At 38.7% G+C, this 25,385-nt stretch overlaps 1 protein-coding gene across 3 annotated transcripts in view; it reads right to left on the reverse strand.

Annotated features, from left to right (window-relative positions):
* LOC124861647 (sodium-driven chloride bicarbonate exchanger-like) overlaps nucleotides 1-25,385 on the reverse strand; it is a 77,998-nt gene that overhangs the window by 42,960 nt on the left and 9,653 nt on the right. For 2 of the 3 annotated variants that reach the window (XR_007036702.1, XM_047355533.1), the window contains exons 3-8: nucleotides 13,193-13,274; nucleotides 4,525-4,668; nucleotides 3,710-3,851; nucleotides 3,381-3,541; nucleotides 2,331-2,519; nucleotides 140-228 (exon numbers count right to left, since the gene is read on the reverse strand). Coding sequence is in view for 1 of the 3 variants with exons in the window: in XM_047355533.1 (XP_047211489.1) it covers nucleotides 140-228; nucleotides 2,331-2,519; nucleotides 3,381-3,541; nucleotides 3,710-3,851; nucleotides 4,525-4,668; nucleotides 13,193-13,274 (807 nt within the window). In the remaining 2 variants the exon portion in view is untranslated. The remainder of the gene's footprint in view (nucleotides 1-139; nucleotides 229-2,330; nucleotides 2,520-3,380; nucleotides 3,542-3,709; nucleotides 3,852-4,524; nucleotides 4,669-13,192; nucleotides 13,275-25,385) is intronic. The other variant, XR_007036703.1, reaches the window with a different exon arrangement.

Below are 25,385 nucleotides of genomic sequence, written 5' to 3' on the forward strand. Positions count from 1 at the left end.
CAGGTTACCTTTGTGAGAAGCTGGTGGTGACTATTACACACGTAACCCCAGACTGATTAAGTAAACAGAACTTGTTATGTGTTCAGCTCTCACTGGCCAAAGATAAACAAGAAGACCTGTAGTTGAGCTGGCTGCTCACCTTGCTGAAGTCCACAGCGCTGTTTTCCCGGCTGACGTCCTGTTTGCCCTCGTTGTTGGACGGCTGGGACTGAGGTGAGACTGTTTGGCCTTTCAGAGAGCAAGAAAATAATATCAGTTTTCACAAGAACTGCTTTCTTTAACAGAGACAATAATCTCCTGTGAGCAACTGCATGGTACAGTTACAACCTCTGGAAAAATGTTGAAAGCATTTATCCTTTTTGGTGCTGAATCTTTATTGGTGAAAAGGTGTATCCATTAGGAGAAAAGACAGAACAGTTTACACTTACATGAGTAAGCTCAATAATTCTATGTTTTATTTTTAAACCATCTGATAAATACTGATTTACTATTGGATTCTGTGTGAGAGACCAGCATAATGCAAGTGCAAGTGTGCAAGAGCAAGTGTAAGTGTGGTGTGTATTTGCATTCAGCCCCGTTCCTCTGATACCCCTGAATAAAAACTAGTTCAACCAGCTGACAAATGCTCTCCGTGCAATCTGACTGAGATTTAGCTACCTTGCAAAGAAGAATTGGCACAAATGTCATCCTCTAGAAGTGCAAAGCTTGGAGTTACATACCGCTTGCAGACTTGCAGCTATGATTACAGCAGAAGGTTGTAATACAACGTACTGATTCAGTATACTTTCACAATTATGCACTACTTTGTGTTGATCTATCACATAAAAAACATTGAGATTTGTGGTTTTAATGTTGTGGGGGAATGAATATCTCTGAAAGGTAATTGTTTAGCAACCATTTCATCAGTCATGCTGGGAAATAAATATCATTAATGCCAATCATAGATCTTTCTTTTAAAAATCAAGCTATCAAATTATGAAGAATAATATGAGCAAAATGACATTCTGCTATTCTAGTCGCCCTGGGATAAAGAACAAATGTCTCTGTTCCTTAAGGAGTATCTATTATCTTTTACACCCCTGGATATTAGTGGCATAGTTGGGAATGTAGACATGGAAGAATAGACGCTGCATTACCATATGATGGATATCGCACATTAACATTGCCTCCATGTTGTGAGTGGTAGTAAGACGCCAAGCAGGACTGACTCTCCATTACTGAAAATGATTTATTTGCTCATGTCCTTTATTTGTTCATTTCTTGTTTTATTCCATCTGCCCTTCCTTGTACCTTCTTCCATGCCTCCTTCCTTCTTTACATCTTTTCTTTTTTATCCTTCCTCATGCCTTTTCTTTCTTCATTCTTCACTCATGTCCTACGTCCTTTTATCCTTCCTTTCATCCTGGTATTGTTTGCTCTGTCCTTCTATGTCCTTTTTTCTTCTCTCTATTCTTCCTTGTTTCTTTACACCCTGCCTTCCTTGCACCTTGTCTTCTTTTCTACCTTGTGTCCTTCCATCCTGTGTTTCCATGCATCCTTCCTTACATTCTGTGGTTAAAGACTGCTGCTTACTTAAGAAGCATTTTTATATTTTTAAATGAATGTGAAGGACAGAGAACTCTGGAAATTTGAGTTTGGAAAAGTCTGGAATTTTCACATGAAACATGTAGGTACTGTGGTTTCAGATTTGCATTTGTAAAAAAATTGGCATAACATGTTCCTTCCAATTTACAATGATACACTTTGTGTTGGTCAATCACATAAAATCCTAAAATTACCACAACAACGTCTGTGGTTTTCATATGATTAAAAAAATGGAACGGTTCAAAGGGTGTAAATACTTAAGTGTGTTTCCTGAAAAATATACAACTACTGTTTTTACACATTGGTGGTAGCTCTAATTGCCTGTACAGAATTCCTGATCTGCATCTTCCTGTGAGATTAGACAGTAGACATGTGCAGCTGCCTGAGGGACAGTAAGTTGTTTGGTCTAGGTTTCACCAAACGGTGTGTCCGCAGTGGAACTTGAAGGTCACAGAAGGGTGTGTAGATATAACACACAAAATGGCCACAGCTATAATTCCTTATTGGAAGACGTTTGGAGATTTTATGTTCTTGTGATAGCTGTCAATTGCTGGATGAGTGACTTACACACATACAACATGGATAAACACAAAGAAGAGGAGAAAATGAGCTAAACACACTGAAAAACCTACACAGACTTGCAGCATATTTTTGCATCAGCATGCAACAGCCTAAAGCATGACAACTGTGAAGAAAGTAAAGACAATGATGCGACTACTGACACGTCTGCATGTGTGTGTGTTCACCATTCTTGTCCATGGAATGAGGCTCGGATTGCTTCTTGCCAATATCAGCGAAGGACCGGACAATAGGGATGCGGTTGGCCAGTTTCTTGTGGTTTTGGTGGTGATGCTGTTTAAGCAGGGCCTCGCGGATTCTTTTCCGGGCGTCCTGACCCAAAGAGCCGGACCCCTCGTGCTGATCCAAAACCATGTCTGTGGATAGAAACAAGTACAGAAAATAAACCACGTATGTCCACATTATAGTGCAACGGTTGATGATTAAATCTGCTTCTTTTGACAGTGTCTGCCCCTGTATGACAGCCAACAACGCTAAGCTGATCATGCCAAAAAAACAGAAAACAACTGACCCACTGTGGCTGACTTAACTGTGCCAGATCAGGTTTTGTTTAGCCGATTTCTGCAGCAGCACATAAATATTCTCCTCACTGACCTCAAAAACACACCAGCTCCGTAATGTGTGCTGCATTGAATTTATTTAGGTCATTCTTACTAAAACGTGAAATCATTATTATCCAAATGTTAAAACATACTCCTCATATCAATAGAGGTAATGCCTGGGATAAAAAAAAATAGGAGCAACAACAGTGAAGTTCTGTTGTGGTTATAGCCAAGATAATATAAACTTCAATTGTTAAACCACAACCCTCAATGTACTTTGTTGGGATTTCATGACAAGACAAACACAAATCATTGCATAATTGTGAAGTGGAAGAAAAACTATAAGTGCTTTCACATTTATTTTACAAATAGAAATTTGAAACATGTGGCGTGCATTTGTTTTCTGCCGCCCTGAATACATTGTAGAACCACTTTTCTCCCATTTTTGCCCATTCTTGAAAAATACCTCAATATCTGTCTGATTTGGATGAAGTAAGTCTGTGAATAAAAGTGGTCAAGTCCTGCCCAGCATTCACAGAACAGTTGGATTCATACTGACCAGCTTGCTGTCTCTGTTAAAATAAAACATCACCTGACAAAGACCTGATAACCTTTTTTTCTGAGAACTGAGAATGTCCTAAAATGTACACCGCACCATCTGCCTACAGTGTTTACCTGCGATCTCCTCCAATGAGTTGGCCCTCATGTCCAGCAACACAATGCCATTCATGATGCAGCTACGCAGCTCAAAAAGACTGTGCAGAGACAGGGTGGCCACGTAGGGTTTACTCCACCGCTCGCCACCGTCTTCAACATCCTCTTCAAACTTAAGCCACCTGGATCAAATTAAATTATTATTACAGTAAGTCAAATAATGCATAAAGGTGTGATACCTTAAAGGTTGACTTTCAGACAGACAGAGAGTGGATAAAGTCTCAGCTGCAACAGAAGAACAAAGCCACAGCTGGCCATGTCCTGCCCATGCGTTGTCTGCAGCAGTTTACCTAGCTGTCTCTTTCCATTCAGCGTCCTCACCCTCCCTGAGGCAAATTTCGTCCATCTCAGTAAACAGGGCGTGTGGGATGTGCTCCTCATCGCCATCCTCTGTGCCCAGAAGAAACTGTACCCTCTGAGCTGGAGTGTCTGCTAGTAGCAGATGTTGAAGGAGAGTGAAGGAAAGAAAAGGACAAGAAAAATAAAAAGGAAAGTAACTTTATAGTAGCTTAAAGGATGGACATTTGAGCTACCTCTATCCTTCAACCTTCCGTAAAAAACTGGTATTCTGATTCGCCCCAGGCATAAGCTAACTAAGCAGTTAGGACGTCCACTCCAGCAGGAGGCCCCAAAGAGCATGAGCATCGTTACAGTAGTGAGGCTTTAAGAAATGTTTGAGGAGTACATCAGTATCACTTGTACAAAGGAAGTATTTTGTATAACAACATTCATCTTCTGTTTAGCTAGTAATAACCTCTTAGCTGAAGGAGTCGCAACAAATGTTTTCTCAGTACTACAGGAAATGATTTAATACATATGTGTGGATTTACACAGCCACTGGGAAGACTGCTAACATGACAGTAGTCCAGCAGACAGTCACCGACACCCTCAAGAAGAATTGACCACAAAGGGCCAAGGAGCTAGCTGTTCACAGAGTGCTGTATCCAAGCATATTAATAGAAGGTTGAATGGAAGGAAAAGCTTTGGTAAAAACTGGTGCCACAAGGACAATAAACAGAGTCTAAAGGGGGCCAGCTCTGCTCTAATGTTATATTGAAGCTAAAACGTTTTCTAAAGTTCAACTACAGAGATCACTGGCACTTACTATATGAGGGGGATTCTCGTCCATCTTCACCTGTGGAGTCCCTCTCCTTGGACCTCTTCCTGTGTCTGTGTCCATGGTGACGGTGACGACGGTGTGACCTCCGGCCCAAGGGAACATGGACTCCAATGTAGAGAGTGCGGTGACCTGAAACCAAGATGGTCCAGCTTGGAAGTGGGTATGTTCTGACATCAATTTCTGTTTTTCCTTTAACTTTGACCATTCCGGGTTGGCCCACCCTAACCTTAGCATTCCCCCTAAAGTAATTTGGAACAATCAAATACAAATTCAATGCCTTATGAAGTTGAATGAACATAAATTCTGCAATAAAGAGGAACTGCAAAAATAACCATAGAAAAAATAAAGTGATTATCCGATGCTGAGGTTATTGAAGGTAAGAAAGGTTAATATCCCGTAGCATTGTCATTTTCTCAATGAGTACTTGCAGTATGATCAGCTGGCTGAACCTAATTACTCCAATAACTTCTAAATGAAATTTGTATTGGTCATTGGACCTGAACAGTAAAATGTGACATGGCCTGCTGACAGCTGAAACTTTATATTACCTCATTGCTAATAATAATCTCTTAGAAAATCTGCAAAAAATACAAAAATGTTATTTTAATGGAAATAACCATCAAATTCCAAACATTCCTTGCAATATTATTAATTTTCACACTGATTTAGCAATAACAATATTTTATTCAGCCCTAACTTAAAAGTCCATATTGTTAAAAAACTAAACATCCTGTATACATTTCTCTGATAAAATTGGTGAACACTGTAGTTACAGTATCTAGAGAACGCAATTGTCTTCAGTCGGATATTGTTTCTTTTATATTCTGGATTTTCTATTAACCTCTGTCGGCCAACATGGAACATCTAGGAGGCCAAATGTGTCCCTTTTTCATAAAATGGCCAAGTCTGCAGCAGCATATTCTTCCAGTTCAAATATTTATTCTTAAATTGTTTTTTTACTTAATTGAACATGTTACTGGTATCATAGCGGCGTCATGAGTATTCCCATATTTTCGAGATGTCAATCAATGTATCCCCGAACTTGTGTTTTCTTTTAGTGCCTGGTTATCTAAACAACAGAGCTCATGGCTGCTAGCAAAATGTATTGTATCATATTGGTCACATAACTACATAAATGAAGGTTGTGATGAATGTCTGTGACCAAAATGTTGCACGATAAATTTGGCAAGTTGATCCGAATGTGGTAGTAACGTTTTGGGGTGTCTGGGAATGGTCCATTAACCTCCTGCACACTTGTTTCAGTTATAGATGTGCAAACTCGCATCTAAAAGACCGTGATGACTTTCAGTGTAGTATACAAGAAGTGTTATCTGTGTTCTTGATGGAAATCAGTTATTTGGATTTTCAATTCTGGTCCATATTTTCCACATATCGTTGGCATTTTTCTTAATGGAAAGGATGATTTGCAGATTGCGGTAGCCATGGTTTTTAATTGAAGCAATGTGTAGCCTGTCATGATTCTCACCCTCATTCAAAGTGTGAAATTGCTGTCAATCTGTTGCAGTTTCAACTGACAGTGAGTAATTTCTCAGGAATAGCATGTGTGAAGGTCTGTCACCCAACATGAATTTGGATTCACTGAAAAAACAAAGTAAACTCATACAAGAATAACTGAGGTTCCAACATTCCCATACATCAGCTGACAGCGCAGCTGATCTGAAAAAAAGAGATTCTATTAAAAACTGCATCAAATTTTTACAGCTATCTTCTAAAAGCATGGCGATAAATGCGCTACATAAATATATAAACTTGAACTTAATAATTTTTTTAAAGACCTTGCATTAGTGAAAATATCATCTTGGTAAGTCGTTGTCAAGAGCTACACAAAATCATATCGAGGGCTGCAACTGGCCCCCAAGGTGCACTTTGGACACCCCAGCTCAACATACTATACTTTACTATACTACAATGTACTACACATACATTTAGTGTTCAAACTATTGAATATACCAGTGTGTTGTATAAAGAATAGTGTTATATAGTACACTGATACATTAATTAAAGTATTAACTATACTATACATCTCTCAAACTATATTAGCTTTACTAATATGTACTCCACTATATACTATACTACATACAGCATACTATATAGCATTACCTTTCAAACTATTTAACATATTATACATTACTGTATACCAAACTGCACTCTACTATACTATCAGTTTTTCAAGCTATTATTTAAATACTGTTATTGCTATTACAAATATTGGATATAGTTTACTATGAAATCTACATTTCAAACTGTATACTATACTATACTATACTATACTATACTGTACTACTTTAGCTTTCATACTATACAACAATATACCATGGTATACTTTACTATACTGAATTATACCATGCTTTCCATTGTATGCTATAATATAGTGTTGTATATTATACTATTTCTTACTGTATATCTTTATCTTTCACACTTTTGTCCGTTGAAACGATGTCCATTCCCCCCGGGATATTTAAAACTTGAGACTGCACTTGCATTCAATGCTCTGACACACTGGCTCCATATAAGAAATGTATTTTAGTATTTTAGTAATGGTTGGTAGAGAAGAAAAGTCAAGTGAGAAAAAAAGGTCCTGGAACAGCTAGGAATGTCTTGCTGTAGATGCCATGCCATTCAGAACGGAGCCATAAGGTCTAAATTCTAGAACAAACTGCTGCCTTCAAGCCTGCTGTGCTTGTAATGTAACACTCCTGGCCCCTTTCAAGAAACTGAAATTGATTTTAAAGATTACCAGCATCATTACAGTCAATTTCATTTTGGTATAATACAGATAATGAAAGTTGTACTCTGAAAGGACATGGCACAACATGAGCATTACAATCTCTTTTTAATGTGCAAGCACACATGAGCTTGCAACCACGGGGCCAGTGTGAAGATAATTTGAGTTGACTTTCTCTTCTTTTATTGCGGTCGAGCTACAGGGCCACTATTTGTTTTTCCTGAGGACCCTAGGCTCTGTGTCTGGACAAGGGTACTGGACATTGCCTTCTGCACTATATGAGGTACCTTGCTGCCTGACATCATGTGTTCTCCTCAGGTCTTTAAATTACAGAAATAAAGTCTCAGGCAGACAACATTTGGCATCTTACAAATTTTTTTTCTCCAAACAAAACCAGTCAAAATCCAAAAGCATAATGTATATTGGACAGAATACCTGATTATTCATTATAGATTAGCTTAATATTCAGAGAAATTCAACTCAGTGACTGCAAGGTGCCCACATCCTGTAGCTGCCTGATTGTTCCATCATCACTCCTTGACCACCGTGCATACCATTTAGTAAGGTCTGATATGCAGTAATGTGTTAGCTTTTCTAGAAATATCACATTGTTTATTATGATAAAAAAGGGTTTCTATAACTTTCTCTACACTCCAGAAGACATTGTTCTAGAAGTTGTTCAGAGAAAACACTTTAAAGGAAGGCAACAACCCATCCTTCCAAACTAGTCATGCTTTACTTATTGTGCATGTCACAAACTTTATCTTCAATCCTGCTAACTCAGGCCATCAAAGACCGAATTAACAGTAACAGATCTAATGCTTCTTTGCTGATATTTTTTGAATGAATATGAAAAATCTTAAAGTCTCGCCACATGTTCCTAATTGATTTTAGTTGTGGACTTTGACTAGGCCATTCTCTATCATGAATATGCTTTGAGTTGACTGCAGCTGTATGTTTAGGGTCTTTTGCTGCCTCTAACAGATTTCCTTCCAGGATTGCCCTATGTTTAGCTCCATGCACATTCATCTTCAATCAACTCTGACCTGCTTTTTCATCCACCCTGGAGAAAAGTATCCCCACAGCATGATGCTGCCACCACCCTGTTTCACCATAGGGATGGAGTGTTTAGGGTGATGTGTGATGTTTTTAGCCAAACTGCATTTATCCTAGGTTACCCAAAAGTAAACTGTTTTAATAACTAGTTGAAAGCTGACAATAATAGGTTGCACTGAATTCTATCCAGGGGTATAAGAGTAAAGCAGGCTAAACACAAATGCATGCCACACCTTTTAATTTTTATTTGTAAAATAGTTTTAAAACCATGTATTGTTTTGCTTCTACTGTATAGGTTTAAACTACCATGTGTTCTATCCCTTAAAATCCCAATGATATGCAGTGAAATCTGTCTGTAATGTGACAAAATCCGGAAATGTTTAAGGGGTACGCACTTGTAATGTACTGTATATGCTTCAGAGCAGCATCCGATGAAGATTAGGTAGTTAAGGTATTTGATCATCTGAATCTCATAATTCCCACTGAAACAGTAAGAGTGGCTTAGCTTGCAGTAAATAAGTGATGAGACATTGTAACATGGTATTACTGAGTGATCAGCGCTGCAAACAAAGGTTTAGAGTTTTACTGACCCAGATTTTGCAAACTGCCCTACCTGCTTGTTAAATTACGTACTCAGTATGCGAAAGAACCCATTTTGAACTTTAAATAAGGATAAACTATAAACACTTAAAGCAAGTATCCCAAAAAGTTGCTAACTTCATGCATAACACCGCAGGGTGAGACTCAGATCTTCTTTTCTACTACAGAATATATCTTTTTGTATAAATGAATGATTGATTGTTAATTGGTTGAAAATGTATCCACTGGGTTGAGTACAGATCCATCACAAAATCTCAAGAGAGTCACTCCAGCAACATCCACCAACAGAAATGCAGAAATTGAGGTTAAGTGACATTATGTACTATGTCAAAATATATTTGTCCTTTGGACAGAATTGATGCTGTCAGAGCATGTCCTACAGTAGATGGACCTATCTGGAACAAACTACTCTTAGCATTCAGTAAATTATGTATGTGGGAAGCAGTAGAAGGAGGGGTGGGGGGGCTAACTGTGCATATGCAGCAAATTTCACAATCACACTGTTATGAACCAGATCAAAATTGATATAGAAGAAGGATATGTAAGGGGAGGGTGAGTCAAGACTTGTGTGTGGTGGACTTTATAAAAATAGCTCTTCTCTTCCAGGCGTGACAAACTGCTGATGTCATTCGACGTTTCATTTTTTTGTCTCTTCTTCTGTTTCCCTATCTAAGCAGCTTTTTGTCCATCACAGCTTCGGTTCACACGTGGTTTATGATTTTTTGATGACATTACAACCAGTAACATGAATGTATTGTTTTGGGAGTTTATGTAATAAACCAACACAAACTAGTGTTACTTTTTACTTTTTAATATATCTTCAATTAAATATGTATAATGTGTGATGGGCATTTGTACTGAGCCCTTCTGAGTGAATACTTTGTAGAAACTCAGTCAGATTGAATGGATATGAAAAACATTTATATCAAACAGTAGGGGAATGACGGCAAATAGTTCCTGTTCAAGTCTGTCTGGCAAATAGCTGTATAGGTATGGTATAAGCTATTACTATGGACCGCAGAGGTGAGGGTGATTTCTTCAAATGTGATACCCTTTAATATCTCTGTTTTGAAGTAAAAAAGGAAGTTGCTCTTAAAATGGGTCAAATCATCCCTTTGTAACTCTATTGCACATCGACACTTTGCGATTTTGTCCCGTGTACTTGTATTTCTTACCTATAAAAAAACCATTTTGTTCCAATGTACTTAAACAGTTCTAGTTGTAATTATTTTCAGGAATAATGGGGGTAAATGATTGAACAATGGAGGTGATTACTTTTTAAACACATCCAGGGTTTTTTTTATCCTCATTTGAAAACTGCTCTTTCTATCTATTTCATTTCCTTGCCTTAAAATTTGACTAATTATATGAAATGTGAGTGTGACAAAAAAGAAAATACAAAATAAATCTGTAAGGGCTAAATATTCTTTACACAACCTTTTGTGAAGGGCTTAAACTTCACAAACAGAGCCTACTTTTTAACTTGTCTGTTTATCAGACTCTTCGTAACATGTCCTATTTTTAGACTTAGAGTGACACATAGTAGTAATTATTGTGGCTAAAAACTGATTTATTTTTGGTGTGGACTTTGACGTCAAATGCTTCAGACAACATCTCCCTGTGCCAACATCGTGTGAGCCTCGCAGCAGCGGAGAGATATTCATAACAGTACATTTGCACAAACACTAAATGTCACAAAATAAAGAGGGACTTTTTTGTATGCCTGGATAAACCTTTGATAGCTGTTTAATGATCTAAAAAAAAAACCACTGTAAAAAAAGTGTAAGGTGACAAATACTTTTCACAACACTGTTTAGCTGCTGCCTGGCTGTGGTGCAGTGGACAGGCCACAGAAGTGGTTCTGACTAGAGGTTGACATTTTTTCGAGAGTCCCACGGGAATCCCACGGGATGGGAGACAGCATCAGTAAAGATCACGTGATTGGGACGGTACAGGATAATAAATGAACGGGAGCAGACGGGAGCGGGAGCTAACCAATAGGAGGGAAAATAAACTAGGGTCAATTGTCTTTGGAAATGTAAAACTGAGACTTTATTATAAACTTTAAGAAAAAAAATCTTGGATCGACGCCGCCATTGTGTAGTTTTTTTCTATATTTCTATAATGCGAGTCAAACGAACTACACGACCCACAAGCCAACAGTGCTTCTGCTCGATGTTCTCCACCTGCGTTCAGAATGGAGGGAACAAACGCAAGTGGAGAACTGGACGTGGTAAAATTGGATTTGTAACGTAAAGTCAGAAATAAGGACTTATCTATTAAACTCATAGAGCTGACAGGAAAGTCAAAAATATGACCAAACTTCAGGAGAGTTGAATGTAGCGGTGTTAACACGCAGTCTGCTGCTTGTAAAACGTGTTTAGTCGTAATCAAGTTCACCAGTGATTAAGAGACACTTGTTTGGCAGATTCTGGATTGAATCAACCCTGCATCTCTTCATTCATCAAACCAAAAGTACCAACATGTGTCAAGTCTCATCTGACCAACAAAACTGCTGCATGTGCTCTAAAGATTTAAGAGGTAAGGTACGGAAACCCGTGAGGGGACATGGGGAAATGTATTACTTTTGCGTCTCCACGCAATACCTTTGCGTTCGGCATTTTGGAGCAACAGCACAGATGACAAACTGCTCATAAAACAAACAGCACTGATATGTGATTGATATGGTTTATTTGTCATATGCAGGTTAACATGCAGTAAACAATGCGATAAAATGCTTAGGATAAGAAGAACCGTTCAAATCACGATAAAAACACGGAGTAGAAAAAAAAGTACACATCATACCGCAGTAATAAGCAAACAAAGTGTCACAGATGTGGTTTCGTGCAGTATTATTGTCCAGAGTTCAGTAGTTTGATAGCTTGTAGATAAAAACTGTCTATAAGTCTGATTGAAGATCATTTTATTTAAGGCAGATTTCAAAATAAAACTCAATAAATCTCAAAACGGGTGTAGTGTTTGTTTCATTTTTGCAGTTATCTGGTTTGGAAACTATCCCACAAAGTATTGCGAAATAACGCAAAGACTATTGCGTGGGGACAAAGAGAAAACAATTCCCCCATGTCCTCTCGCGGACTCCGTAGAAATGCTTCATCAAGGGAAGATATTAAATAAATATGTTGTGAAATAGAAAAAAATTGAATGTACCATTAAATGTACAATTTATTTAATACATCATTAAATATTAAGTGTACCACTAATTACGTCATGTCGTCTTCAAAATTATACTTAATTATTCAGTGGCATATTTAATTGCATAATAGTCCATTTCATGATATAATGGTACATTTATTGTTTCTAATGATGTATTAAATAAATAAATGGTACCTTTAATTTAATGGCACATTTAATGTTACATTTCTTTCATGTTACATTTACTTCACTTATGGGACATTCACAACATTTATTTATTTAATGATGATTTTATTGTATTAATTGTGTCCAGTTTGACCCTCCATTCTTGATGCCTGTATAGGAGGTCATGTCAGAATTTAAATCAGGTGTTCTGGAGCAGACACACATCTAAAACTTGCAGGGAAGGGGTCCCTGAGGACCAGGGCTATGTACATTTTGTTTATTCAACTAAGATAGGCATGGTCTGTTTCCTTGTTTGATATTTTATTATTTATTCATTATTATTCTTTTTACTTTAACTGGCTTTTACTACAGCTAAAAACAGGGACCTAACTGGTCCTTCAAAGAAAGAAATTGCCAAAAGACTAAATGAAGAAAACAAAAATGGGAGTGGCACAGGAGTGGGAGTCGTTCTGAATGGGAGCGGGATGGGAGTGGGAGTCAATTTACCAGGAGTGGGACGGGACAGGATTTTTTTCGTTATGCTGGCCTGGGATTGGGATGGGACAAGACATTTTTCTGTGGGAGCGGGATGGGACAGGAGAGAAAATCCACTCCCGTGTCACCCTCTAGTTCTGACCTCTGGATCTGGATTTTTCCCTTTTTCCTTTACCCTTTAGGATTCAAATTAGACATTAGAATCAGAATGAGGCTTCTTTCTGTAGCCTTCAAATAACCCCTATAAGCTCCTAATAAATCTTGGGTTTTAATTGGCTTAGATAGTTTCAAAAATTCATTGTCAAGTCAAAAAATGTCCACCCTCCCTGTAACAGTATTTACTTCTTCAGACAAATTAGAGAGTTATGAGAGTGATTGACACTAAAATTAGCAACTTTAGTTAACCCTGTTACACTAAGTATCACATAAGGTAGTTACCTTCAAGTTCTTCCTTCTCAAAATTGGTGTTGAGCATAGAACGTGTGCCCCCACGGTCCACCACCGCCTCCTCATCAGTTCTCTACAGGAGACACAAACAAGGAGTTATTACTCAGCACAGGACATACAATCCTAATGTAACACCTACTTTATATGCAGGATGAAATGATATGTAGAGCTTCTCCAAAAAACTCTGTAGAGTTTCCAGACTACGTGTGTCTTCACCATTAGAGAAGCAGTTCCTTCTTCATTTAAGAAAAATGCACATTTTCAAAAAGATGCTAAAGGTTATGTAAGACCACCTACACACACACACACACACACACACACACACACACACACACACACACACACACACACACACACACACACCAATAAAAAAAAACAGCCTGCCTGTCTCGGCCCAACCCACCCCGACAACCTGCTGCATAAGGGTTACATTCTCAGTTACCATGGCAACAAAAGACAACCAGCAGCCATGTAGAAAACCTCACATTCATATTTAAAGTACCAGGATAGCCGGTTTTTTGAGAAATGGCTTAAATAATGTGCATAATGGTGCAAAAACCTTAAAGGCATAGTTAAGGATTTCCCAATGAGGTTCTAATATAAGGTTCTAGCTGCTGTATATAACCATGTTGAGGTCTTCATTTACTATAGATCGAGATATATTATTAAAATATTTATACAGTAGCTGGACGTCGCAGGAAGGAGGAGGTGCTCATCTTAAAACAACGCCAATAAAAGTCTTTTAAATCAGATGATTACGTTGATCGGAAACACATGTTCCATTCTCAGTAAGATCATTGTTGACGCACCACCTCCCATCTCCTTTTCCTATGTAAATAATCATCGGTGTCTCTGTAAATCTCCAACAAATGCCAAAGTGAAGATGGTTCAAAAACCAGCATCCACATCACATTTTTTTAATCTTGGAGTTTGCTTAAGATGTCAGAAGTTCAATGTGTTCTTGGCCCAACTGGGACTGGACAATAACTTCTGCCCCTGGGTCCATCTAGTTTACGCCGAATTCAAATGACAACATTATTCAGTTCTTCTAGGTCACTGCAAGTAATTGTGTGCATGTAACTGTGTAATTGCACTTGCATTCAAAAACAATGTTGACCTATTAAGTTGCAATATATTGTTTTCCTTTTTTCATGAAATGCTTGTGACAATGCGACATACAAAGCGTATTTCTAATTTCCAGATTTTATTGAACAATCTCTCCCAGAGAGTGAAAAATAATCCACAATAAAATAACTTCTAATCACCTTTTAACAGAATATAATTTGAAAAATCTGAAACTACTCCTTTAAAACATGTAAACGCTCTACTATTCACACTTGGCTAGCTGAGTCACTCAGAAACTGGCACAACCGCACATGCTCAGTGTGTAGAACGATGGAAACAAGGATTAGTACTAATAAATGTAGCTTTGTCTTGCTGATAATAATTATGGGTTTTAAAAATAGAAATATCCTGCCTCTGACTGCTTAGTGTGCTATGTATTGTATAAAAGGGATACAGGCTTGCTTTTCACTGTTTATTCAGCTCCGTTTTTAAGACACAAGTAGGACAGATTCGTTGTTTTAGTAGGTATCAAACGCCAAATGAAGACGAATCAGGTTAAATTAAGTAATAAATCTGTGTAACCTAAATTAATGTGTATGCAGTTGTAATCATATCAGCACTAGAACAATTGTAACTTTTTCCTTGGTTAAGGAGAGATATCTTTGATTGTTCTTATCAAACTGAAAACCTTAATTGGATGCCAACATCTCCAGACCATAGACCTAGGTATAAAAAGTTGCCATGGTGACACCACCATCACTTTACACTCTTTTCGTTTGACTCTGTTTGTGTGTGTTGTATGAGTTGAGGAAAAAGTTCAGTTTATAAACGAATGTAATTTTCCGTTGTTTAAGACTTAGGATAACAGTATACACTAAATGCAAACATAAAAAAATGATATAAATGGTTCATTTTGAAATGCTGAATGTGGTCGATAGTAGTGATTGTTGGCATCCTGTTCAACGTAGCAAAAGCACAGCCTTTAGATCTTCTCACACAAAGACACACGCATCTACTAACACGTGAGAGCCAGGCCAGAGCTGTAAAGGAGAGTGGACAGATGCTGAGTGCTGACATACTTACTGTATATAGAAACATGAACAGAGGGATTGAAAATGCTAACGACGACATAAACATGCAGGGGCAGCTAAGGAGCTGATGGTTCAAGGTAATGAGAAAGACTAACCTTTTCTTAATGTGTTGATATTGTTGTTCTCGCCTCTGCGTTTCATTAACTCTCCTCCGATGCGCCACAGATTAGATTCCATAACTATTTAATATTAATATTCCAGCAAGGCCAAAATAACTAAATACAGAGCCTAGGAAAAGTATTTACATACACAATAAACTTTGCTTTTTTAACATCGCCACCCTTCAACCAAAAACTGAAAAATATGGTTGCGGCAGCATGATGTTGTGGGGATGTGTCTCTTCAACAGGGACAGGGCAGCTGGTCGGAGTTGATGGGAAGGTGGGTGGAGGTGGCCAAATACAGTGAAGTCGTGGAAGAAAACTGTTAGAGGCTGCAAAGACTTGAGGCTGGGCTGAAGGTTCACCTTCCACCAGGACGACAGCCAGAGCTGCAATGGGATGGTTTAGATTGACGTATATTTGTGTGCTAGAATTGCCCACTCAAAGTTTAGACATAAAACTAAATGAAAATGCATGACAACACTTGAATAATATAGTTCAAATACTCTCTCCATCCAGTCTGATTGAGCTTGAGTTCTTTAGCAAAGAATTGGATGAAATTGATCTTCTAGATATGCAAACCTGGTTGAGACATACCCCAAAAGGCTTGCAGCTCTAATTGCAGTAAAAAGGAGGCTTCACAATTGAGTGAGTGTTGTTCTAGCACATAAAACAGTGGTTGAAACAGTTCAAGGGGTATAAAGGCTTTTCGAAGGCATTGTAAATCTGTACAGAACCTCCAGAACATTTTGTTCACTGCTGCGCTATTTTCTCTGTAATGCATATTATTGCAGTGTAACTCTAACACAGAGAATACTGTTCATCTGGGTTTTTTGTATTTATATTCTAGCTATCACATAGCCTTAATAAAAACATTTACTCAGTTTATCATGATTTGTGAAGAACGTGTTTGATTATGCGAAAAGCTTGAATATTGTGGACGTACCTTGTGAAAAAAATCTTCCTCCCCCTTCTAAGTGTAACAAGAAGCCCAAAACAGAATCTGTATTATTTTTTCACTTTCAGACAAACAAATCCCATCTACTGATGGTTGCATGGGACCTTCAAATTCTCTTTGTTTTGTGGCTCTTGTATAATTTACTCATCTCCTCGTAACAGCCCACTAAACGAAATGAATACTGACATCTTATATCCTGATGCTACACCCTTATCTGCTCTGTCCCACACAAAGCTTTGCCTTGCGTGGTATGACAAATGAGCCACAATCTCCTCCCAGCAGGTCCCAGCTTCTATTTATAGGCACCAGTTTTCTCTGCCTAACGCTGCTGACCCCAGACCAACAGCATGACAGCTAACCAATCTGTGCTGAGATTAATCTGTGAACAGTTATGACGGTATAAAACCTTGTCTCTGACCACAAGATCGGCAATGGAGGGTCCTATGCGGTGGAGGGAATTAATTCTACTGCTTTTCTCTTCGCTCTTCGCTTGGCAATGGAGGTTTCAGAGCGAATGGGAGCACTGAGCACGTGACCAGGACTCTAGGGGAGCTCGGACGGGAGGGGCAGAGGATGACTATAATGAACAGAATCTAACATGAACCAAATTCAAATGCATGACTGTTTACCTTGAAATGTTTTCGTTTTTCTCTCCAACCTGCTATGTTTCCACTAAAAAGCATTAACCGGTTCATCCGAAGCAGGCCCCATTTGTACTGTACATGCAGTACATGTCATGTACAAAATCTCTAACGCATAGTCATACTGCAGGCTGTGGTGTGATGGGGAGGAGCAGTGTGGATGAATAAGCAACACAGGCTTCTGGCCAGGGCACGACCTCAAGACATGGGAAAGCTCTAATGTCACAAAGTGTTAAGTATGGTTAACTATGTGTGTATTTACTTAGATGAATGCATAAACATGTACAAGGACTTGCACAGCAATGGGAGCTTAGCATTATCACTTCTTGAGAAAAACTGACACCAAGCTGCCTCTGATAAACACAAACTATACATGTACAGTGCATTCAAATGTTATCTTACTTCGTAATTTATTTATTTTGGATTTTATGTGTTAGATAATAAAATAATTGGCAAATGGAAGAGAAATAAGGCAGGTTTTACAACGATTTTCTTTTAATATTCTGAAAAGTATGCCATGCATTTGTCTGTGGGTAAAAATACAAAATAGCTCAAGATCAGTTGGACTGCATGAAGTCCATATGTGAACATCAGTTTAGATTTATGTTTTGTGCAGTAGATTCCCTTGAAAGCGAACCTCCGCCCTGGTCTCAAGTCTTTTGCAGTCTCTAACAGGTTTTCTTCTAGTATTGTCTTGTATTTTGCTCTATCCTTCTTCCTCTTTCAACAAAGGCATTCTTGTCACTCTTCCTATAGATCAGTTCTCCCACCTGAGCTGCGGATCCCTGCAGCTCCTGCAGAGACAACTCTGTCTGTTGACAGAACAACTAATTTGTACTCTATAAAACAGGTCTCTATGGAAGAGTGCCAAGAAGGACGCCATTGTTTGTAAGAAAACCATAAGAAGTCTTGTTTGCAGTCTTTCTAAAAGCCATGCAGGAGAAGGTGCTCTGGCCAGATGAGGTAAGAAACCCTATGTAGTGGAAAATGAACACTGAACATCACCATCCTAAGATAAAATGTTGGATAAGAAGCCTAATGCTTTGCTGGTGCTTTTCTTCCGCAGGGAAAGAGTTGGTGGAAGATGATGAAACAAAACACCGGGCAAATCTGGAGGAAAACATATTAAAGGGCTTTGTCTGTGTCACTTTTAAAACCTAAAAAGTCAGTTTTAAAGTTTCTGAACAACAAGCCTTTCATTTACAATAATTAATAGGAGACCTCACACTAAATAGAATGTAAAGGATTTCTGCAAATGCCAGATATAAGGCTTAGAGGGCAAATACTTTTCATGTCAGATTGTTCCGGATTACCGTTTACACTTAATAAATGAAATAATTAAAAAACTGATTTGTTGCATTTCTGAGATTATTAACCCTACTTCATGTTTTTATACAGGTTCTCTTTAGGTTGATTCAACGGGTCCAGCGGTAATCAGGTTCAGGTTTGACTAAAGAAATTAAAATCGGCTGTCTAATCCATGCTTTATATCATAAAGTGCAATGCAAAGCGTCGGATGCAGTGGTGAAAACCACGCTGCCACTGGACTCCAGCGCAGATGAGACATATTCTCTGGAGTGACAAATCATATGTCTCTGTCTGGCAATCCAATAAACCTGTCTGGGCCTAGCATTGGTCAAGTGTAAAGTTTGCTGGAGAGGAAATTATGCTATGGGGCTGTTTTGTAATAGTAGGTCTTAGGTCCTTTGTTCCAGTGAAAGGAAATCTAATGCTGCGGCATCCCAAGACATTTTAAGACCATTTCCTGCTCCCGACTTTGTAGGAATAGTTTAAGGATGGACCCTATAACTTTCAACGTCACAAAGCAAGGTCCATAAAGTTTGCCATGGAAGAACTTAAGTGGCCTGAAGAGAGGCCTGACCTCAACACTACAGAACACCTTCGAGATGTATTATGGGAGAGACTGTGAGCCAGAGGTTCTCTTCTCTTCTGAAGAAAATGGTCACAGATTCTAAAAAACACACTTCAAAACCATGTGGAAAGCTTTCCCAGGGGACATGAAGACAATATAGCTGCAAAAGGTGAGCAGATATCAAATGAAACCCAGTAGATTAAGAATGGGATGCCACTCAATTTCATAAGTGTGAGAAGGAAAACAAGCAAATAATTTTGATAATATGTTATTTAATCATAAGCAATGGTGCCATTGATTCTTTGTACATGTCTAAACATTTAGACACATGAGGGGTGCAGTTCTCACTCTCCATGTATACAACATGTAAGCCACTGCTACAGAACTGATGCAACCACGAGTCAAAGATTGCAGCAATGACCCAGTAATAACATTACTAATATCCCACTATGCTCTCCATAGGCATCTCTGACATCAGTACACTGCATGCTTGAAGATGAAGTAAAACTGATCATCACTTACTATCTGATCATTTGTGGACAAGCAGCGGACTGAAATTTAATTCCCACATGGTCAGCTAGTCCATAAATATATAATAAGTATATAATAAATATAAAATAATAAATATAAAATAAATACATAATAAACAAGTCATAAAAAGGTAATGTACTCAGTCCTGACACAGAAAAACATTGTGAATCCCACATACTTGATCCCAACATACATGCAGTACTCTTTTGTTTATGTTTTTTTGCTGCACTAGTGGCCTTTATGTTATCATTTTTTGATAGTAAGCAAACAGGAAATTATGAAAAGAGTGTGGGAAAGGAGTGCAGAAAACGTCACCAGGGCCTGGATTAAATCCTGTGTCAAGGACTAAGGCCTTGGCATACTTCAGTGACAGAACAGTGACAGGAGATATTTCACAAAATCTTCTTAATTTCTTTACATTTAGATCCATGTAATGTCTTTTTCAAAACAGTAAAAGACATAAAAAAAATAGGAAACTGTGTGACAGCAGCTTTAAAATCTTGCTTAAAAATACAACTGATTCTTCATCTTATAGCAGTTATTCTGCATTAGTCCCCTCTTTCATCCTAACATGCATGTTTTTGTCTTAAAATGCTGTTAAAGGTAAGCTGGTGAACTCCAGCTCTGCGAGTGACAGCTGAGTCAGCATGTATTCGCGTTTGAGCCACCGTGACCCAGCTGTACACAGGACTCAAATGCTACACCGTAATTGTAATTGATTTGTGTGATTTTAACTAAGAATTCTGCCAAATAAGGAAATGTATGTGAACTTCTGAAAAACGAAAATCAAAAATTAAAAGGGGGGTGTATTTTATATTTATTTACACTGTACAAGATAAACAACAACTAACACACACTCACACCTAATGGCAATTTAGGGTTGCTAATTAACCTAAAATAAGTGTTTTTTGGAAAAGAGGTGGGCAACACTCAACGCAAGGGTTCCAGGTTGACTTGAGAGACAGTGGCAGTAAATCAGTAATGTGTTACTGAGGCCATGGCCGTCTTTATTTATCTATTTATTTTGGCATGTGGGCCAAAAAGTTCAGTTTTGGTTTTCCGTATTCTACAACCTAACTCTGCTTTAAGCTAACATTGAACTGTGTTAGATTCAAATAAGCCCCACTAAACAATTCCAAAGCATGGATTAAAAAGCTTGTGCTCCTTTTTCATTTGCATGGGCAGAACCATCTTTTATTCATGCTGACATTGAAAATAGTGCCAATTTTGACGGTTGTTCAAAGCTGTTTGAACCATTGTCTCATTACAGCTTAAACAAAGGTAGAGAAGTTTTGAGAGGTGACAGAACTCAAGGATCTGAAACAGCATGAAATGCTGAACACCATGTTTGATCACCAGCTTGCAAATAGCTTAGGTAGGATTGCTAGTAAGCATCTCTTTTTCTTAAATCACATACTTTTGCGGTTCACTTTTAATGTCTTCTACTTCATCGCCAACTAAAACCAGATGTGGTGCTTCAGTTTTATAGTGTACACATGTTGGATTACAACAAAATCATAATAAAGTTGATTTTGTAAACAGATAAAAGGCCCTTTTGATTTAACACCTCTTTGCTTTTTGATAACTTGCCCTTTAAACTGTATGACATTAATCATTTTGGGTATCCTTACACAGACCTTTCTCAGTAGTTTTTTTTTTTTTTGGCCCATTCCTCCTGACAGAACTGGTGTATCTGGGTCATGTTTGTAGGACATTGTGCTCACACATACCTTTTCAGCTCTCCCCACAAATCTTCTAAGGGACTGAGATCAGGGTTTTATAATGGCTTCTCCAAAACACTGACTTTGTAGTTCATATGCCACTTTGTAACTAGTGTTATGGTGTGACTAGGGTGAAAGACCTCTTAATACCCAGGCTTTAAGTTCCTGGCTGAGATTCCTGAGATTTTGCCTTAATATTTCCACATGAAGTTCTTTTCCCATGATACTATATTTTGTGAAGTGCAGTCCCTCCCTCAGCAAAACACCCACAAAACATAATGCTGCCACCCCCATTCTCCCAGAGTCAGGATAGTGTTTGAAGGCTTGCATGTTTCCCCTTTTTTGAAGTTTCATCACACCTAAGGACATGTCTCCAAAAAAAACATAAAACAGGGTTTTCTGTAAGTGCATTTGCAAACACTAAATAACCTTTTTATATTAACAGTACAATTGGTGCTTTTGCAGCCTTTCCTTACTGTTACTGCAAAGTTCAGTATGCCAGTTAAAATATTCAATTAAACATTTTTGCATTGATTAAAAGATCCTTTTGACAGGTAATGCAGCCAACCATAATTGTACCTTATGGAAGAATGGGCTTTTCGTTTTGTAAAATGATTCACTTGTGAGACGCAGCAGTGGTGCAGGGTAAAGCGCGCGATCTGTGTAAGGAGGCCTTGGTCCTCGAAAAAGACGGTTGTGGGTTCGAGTCCCGCTCCATTAATGTTTACTGCATGTCCTCTCCCCTCTCTCAACTCACCTTCAAAAAAATTTAAAAAATAAAGACCACTAGTGCCTAAAAGAATTAAAAATTATCCGCTTGTTGCACAACAAATGCTGTACTGTGCTGATACCGTGCCATTAGCTTAGCCTTAATTTTACTGCAATATTGATATAAATTGGCTACTGGATAATTATTACCATCAAGTGACTGTGCAGGCTGCACGGTGGCACAGTTGGTAGCACTGTTGTTGTGCAGCAAGAAGGTCCTGGGTTCCAATCCCAGCCTGGACTCAAACCTATGCATGAAGTTTGCATGTTCTCCAGCTTCCTCCCACAGTCGGAAAATACGATTGTTAGGTTACTTGGTCTACATTACCCTTAGGTATGTGTGTGGGTGATTGTTTGTTATGTGGGCACCTATGTTGCCCTGTGATGGACTGGCAACCTATCCATGGTGTACTCTGGCACTTTTTTGTTGCTTTTGGATAATTATGGCTTAGTGGTCTTTCAGCCATGTTGACACAGGACTGGTTTCTCAGTTGCTAATTATTCTCTCTTACGAGCTTCAGCCAGCTTCTTCAAGGTCTTGCTTTTGTTCCACGTTTGATTCGCACATTTCACTCTAAAACACATTAATCTCTGGAACACCAAATCCGTCTTGCATATAATGGTTTAAACAGATGAATGTCGCACCTTCAAGGCATTTGGAAAAATTAACCCAAGAACGGACCAGACATATGGAGGTCCAGAATTCTCTTCCTTGGCTGATTTGAGCTTCTTATGATGTCACACAAGGTATTTATGTGCCTCCACTTAACTCAGATGTTGTGAAATAACTTATCAGATGCTTACAACGTTATTACTGTTTGAAGTCATAGAAATATGAGTGTATGTACATTCTGAAGATGAAGAAATTAATAAAAAAACAGGAAGCGTTTGTCTGATTTAAGACAAAATGTTTATGCATCTTTTTATACAGTGTCTGTATATATTTGATATCTGATATCAGGATTAGAGTTGCTTTAAATCTACAAATATCAGTGTTTGAGATACAGGTGAAGCTATATTTGGACTGATGAGGATTTGGCAAAATAAAAATGAGAGTAAAAGTAAGGTCTTATTTTGTAGTACATTACATTGTAACCTCAACATCAGTTAGTTTGGACCGAAAGCCTCTGTGAACATTAATATTTTGCCACATGAATCTGTTTTGACCTAAACCATTCAGCTGTAGCTGCATGTTTAGGGAGGTTGTCTTCTAGAAAGTGAACCTCGTCCCCAGTGTCAAGTCTTTTGGAGACTAACTGGCGTTCTTTCAGGATAGTCCTGTATTTAGTTCCATCAATCTTCCCATAAACTCTGACCAGTCTCACTGTCCCTGCATGCTGCAAAAAAACATCCACACAGCATGATGCTGCCACCACCATGTGTTACTATGCAGATGTGTTCAGGGTGAAAAAGGTCACGTTGGCCTCAGAGCACCTTCTTCTACAGGTCCTTCTCAAAATATTAGCATATTGTGATAAAGTTAATTATTTTCCATAATGTCATGATGAAAATTTAACATTCATATATTTTAGATTCATTGCACACTAACTGAAATATTTCAGGTCTTTTATTGTCTTAATACGGATGATTTTGGCATACAGCTCATGAAAACCCAAAATTCCTATCTCACAAAATTAGCATATTTCATTTGACCAATAAAAGAAAAGTGTTTTTAATACAAAAAACATCAACCTTCAAATAATCATGTACAGTTATGCACTCAATACTTGGTCGGGAATCCTTTTGCAGAAATGACTGCTTCAATGCGGCGTGGCATGGAGGCAATCAGCCTGTGGCACTGCTGAGGTCTTATGGAGGCCCAGGATGCTTTGATAGCGGCCTTTAGCTCATCCAGAGTGTTGGGTCTTGAGTCTCTCAACGTTCTCTTCACAATATCCCACAGATTCTCTATGGGGTTCAGGTCAGGAGAGTTGGCAGGCCAGTTGAGCACAGTGATACCATGGTCAGTAAACCATTTACCAGTGGTTTTGGCACTGTGAGCAGGTGCCAGGAAGTGCTGAAAAATGAAATCTTCATCTCCATAAAGCTTTTCAGCAGATGGAAGCATGAAGTGCTCCAAAATCTCCTGATAGCTAGCTGCATTGACCCTGCCCTTGATAAAACACAGTGGACCAACACCAGCAGCTGACACGGCACCCCAGACCATCACTGACTGTGGGTACTTGACACTGGACTTCTGGCATTTTGGCATTTCCTTCTACTCAGTCTTGCTCCAGACTCTGGCACCTTGATTTCCGAATGACAACAAAAAAAGTACTTTGGACCACTGAGCAACAGTCCAGTGCTGCTTCTCTGTAGCCCAGGTCAGGCGCTTCTGCCGCTGTTTCTGGTTCAAAAGTGGCTTGACCTGGGGAATGCGGCACCTGTAGCCCATTTCTTGCACACGCCTGTGCATGGTGGCTCTGGATGTTTCTACTCCAGACTCAGTCCACTGCTTCCGCAGGTCCCCCAAGGTCTGGAATCGGCCCTTCTCCACAATCTTCCTCAGGGTCCGGTCACCTCTTCTCGTTGTGCAGCGTTTTCTGCCACACTTTTTCCTTCCCACAGACTTCCCACTGAGGTGCCTTGATACAACACTCTGGGAACAGCCTATTCGTTCAGAAATGTCTTTCTGTGTCTTACCCTCTTACTTGAGGGTGTCAATAGTGGCCTTCTGGACAGCAGTCAGGTCGGCAGTCTTACCCATGATTGGGGTTTTGAGTGATGAACCAGGCTGGGAGTTTTAAAGGCCTCAGGAATCTTTTGCAGGTGTTTAGAGTTAACTCGTTGATTCAGATGATTAGGTTCATAGCTCGTTTAGAGACCCTTTTAATGATATGCTAATTTTGTGAGATAGGAATTTTGGGTTTTCATGAGCTGTATGCCAAAATCATCCGTATTAAGACAATAAAAGACCTGAAATATTTCAGTTAGTGTGCAATGAATCTAAAATATATGAATGTTAAATTTTCATCATGACATTATGGAAAATAATTAACTTTATCACAATATGCTAATATTTTGAGAAGGACCTGTACATTTGCTGTGTTTCCTACATGGTTTGAGGCAAACTGAAAACTAGACTTCCTATGGCTTTTTATTCAACAATGACTTTGATGTTGCCACTCCTCCATAAATGTGTGCTACAAGCCCTAGTTGATATCCCTTAATTGACAAGACAAACCACAATGCTCCCAATGTGCATTTCCCTTAAACAGTTGTCCTACCAACTGATTCTCTGCAGCTGCCCCAGTGTTACTGTGGTCCTCTGGGTTGCTTCTTTGATTAATGCTATATTTGCTTGGTCAGTTTAGTGAGAATGGCTGTATTTATACTGAGAGAAAATTAACCCTACTGGACTCTACTAATAAGATGACTTCTGCAGGCAGGTGAATGAACTAGACTTTATTTTAGGGTATCCGAGTAAAAAATTCAA

The sequence above is a fragment of the Girardinichthys multiradiatus genome, chromosome 24, assembly GCF_021462225.1.
Source record: "Girardinichthys multiradiatus isolate DD_20200921_A chromosome 24, DD_fGirMul_XY1, whole genome shotgun sequence".
Classification (NCBI taxonomy): Eukaryota; Metazoa; Chordata; class Actinopteri; order Cyprinodontiformes; family Goodeidae; genus Girardinichthys; species Girardinichthys multiradiatus.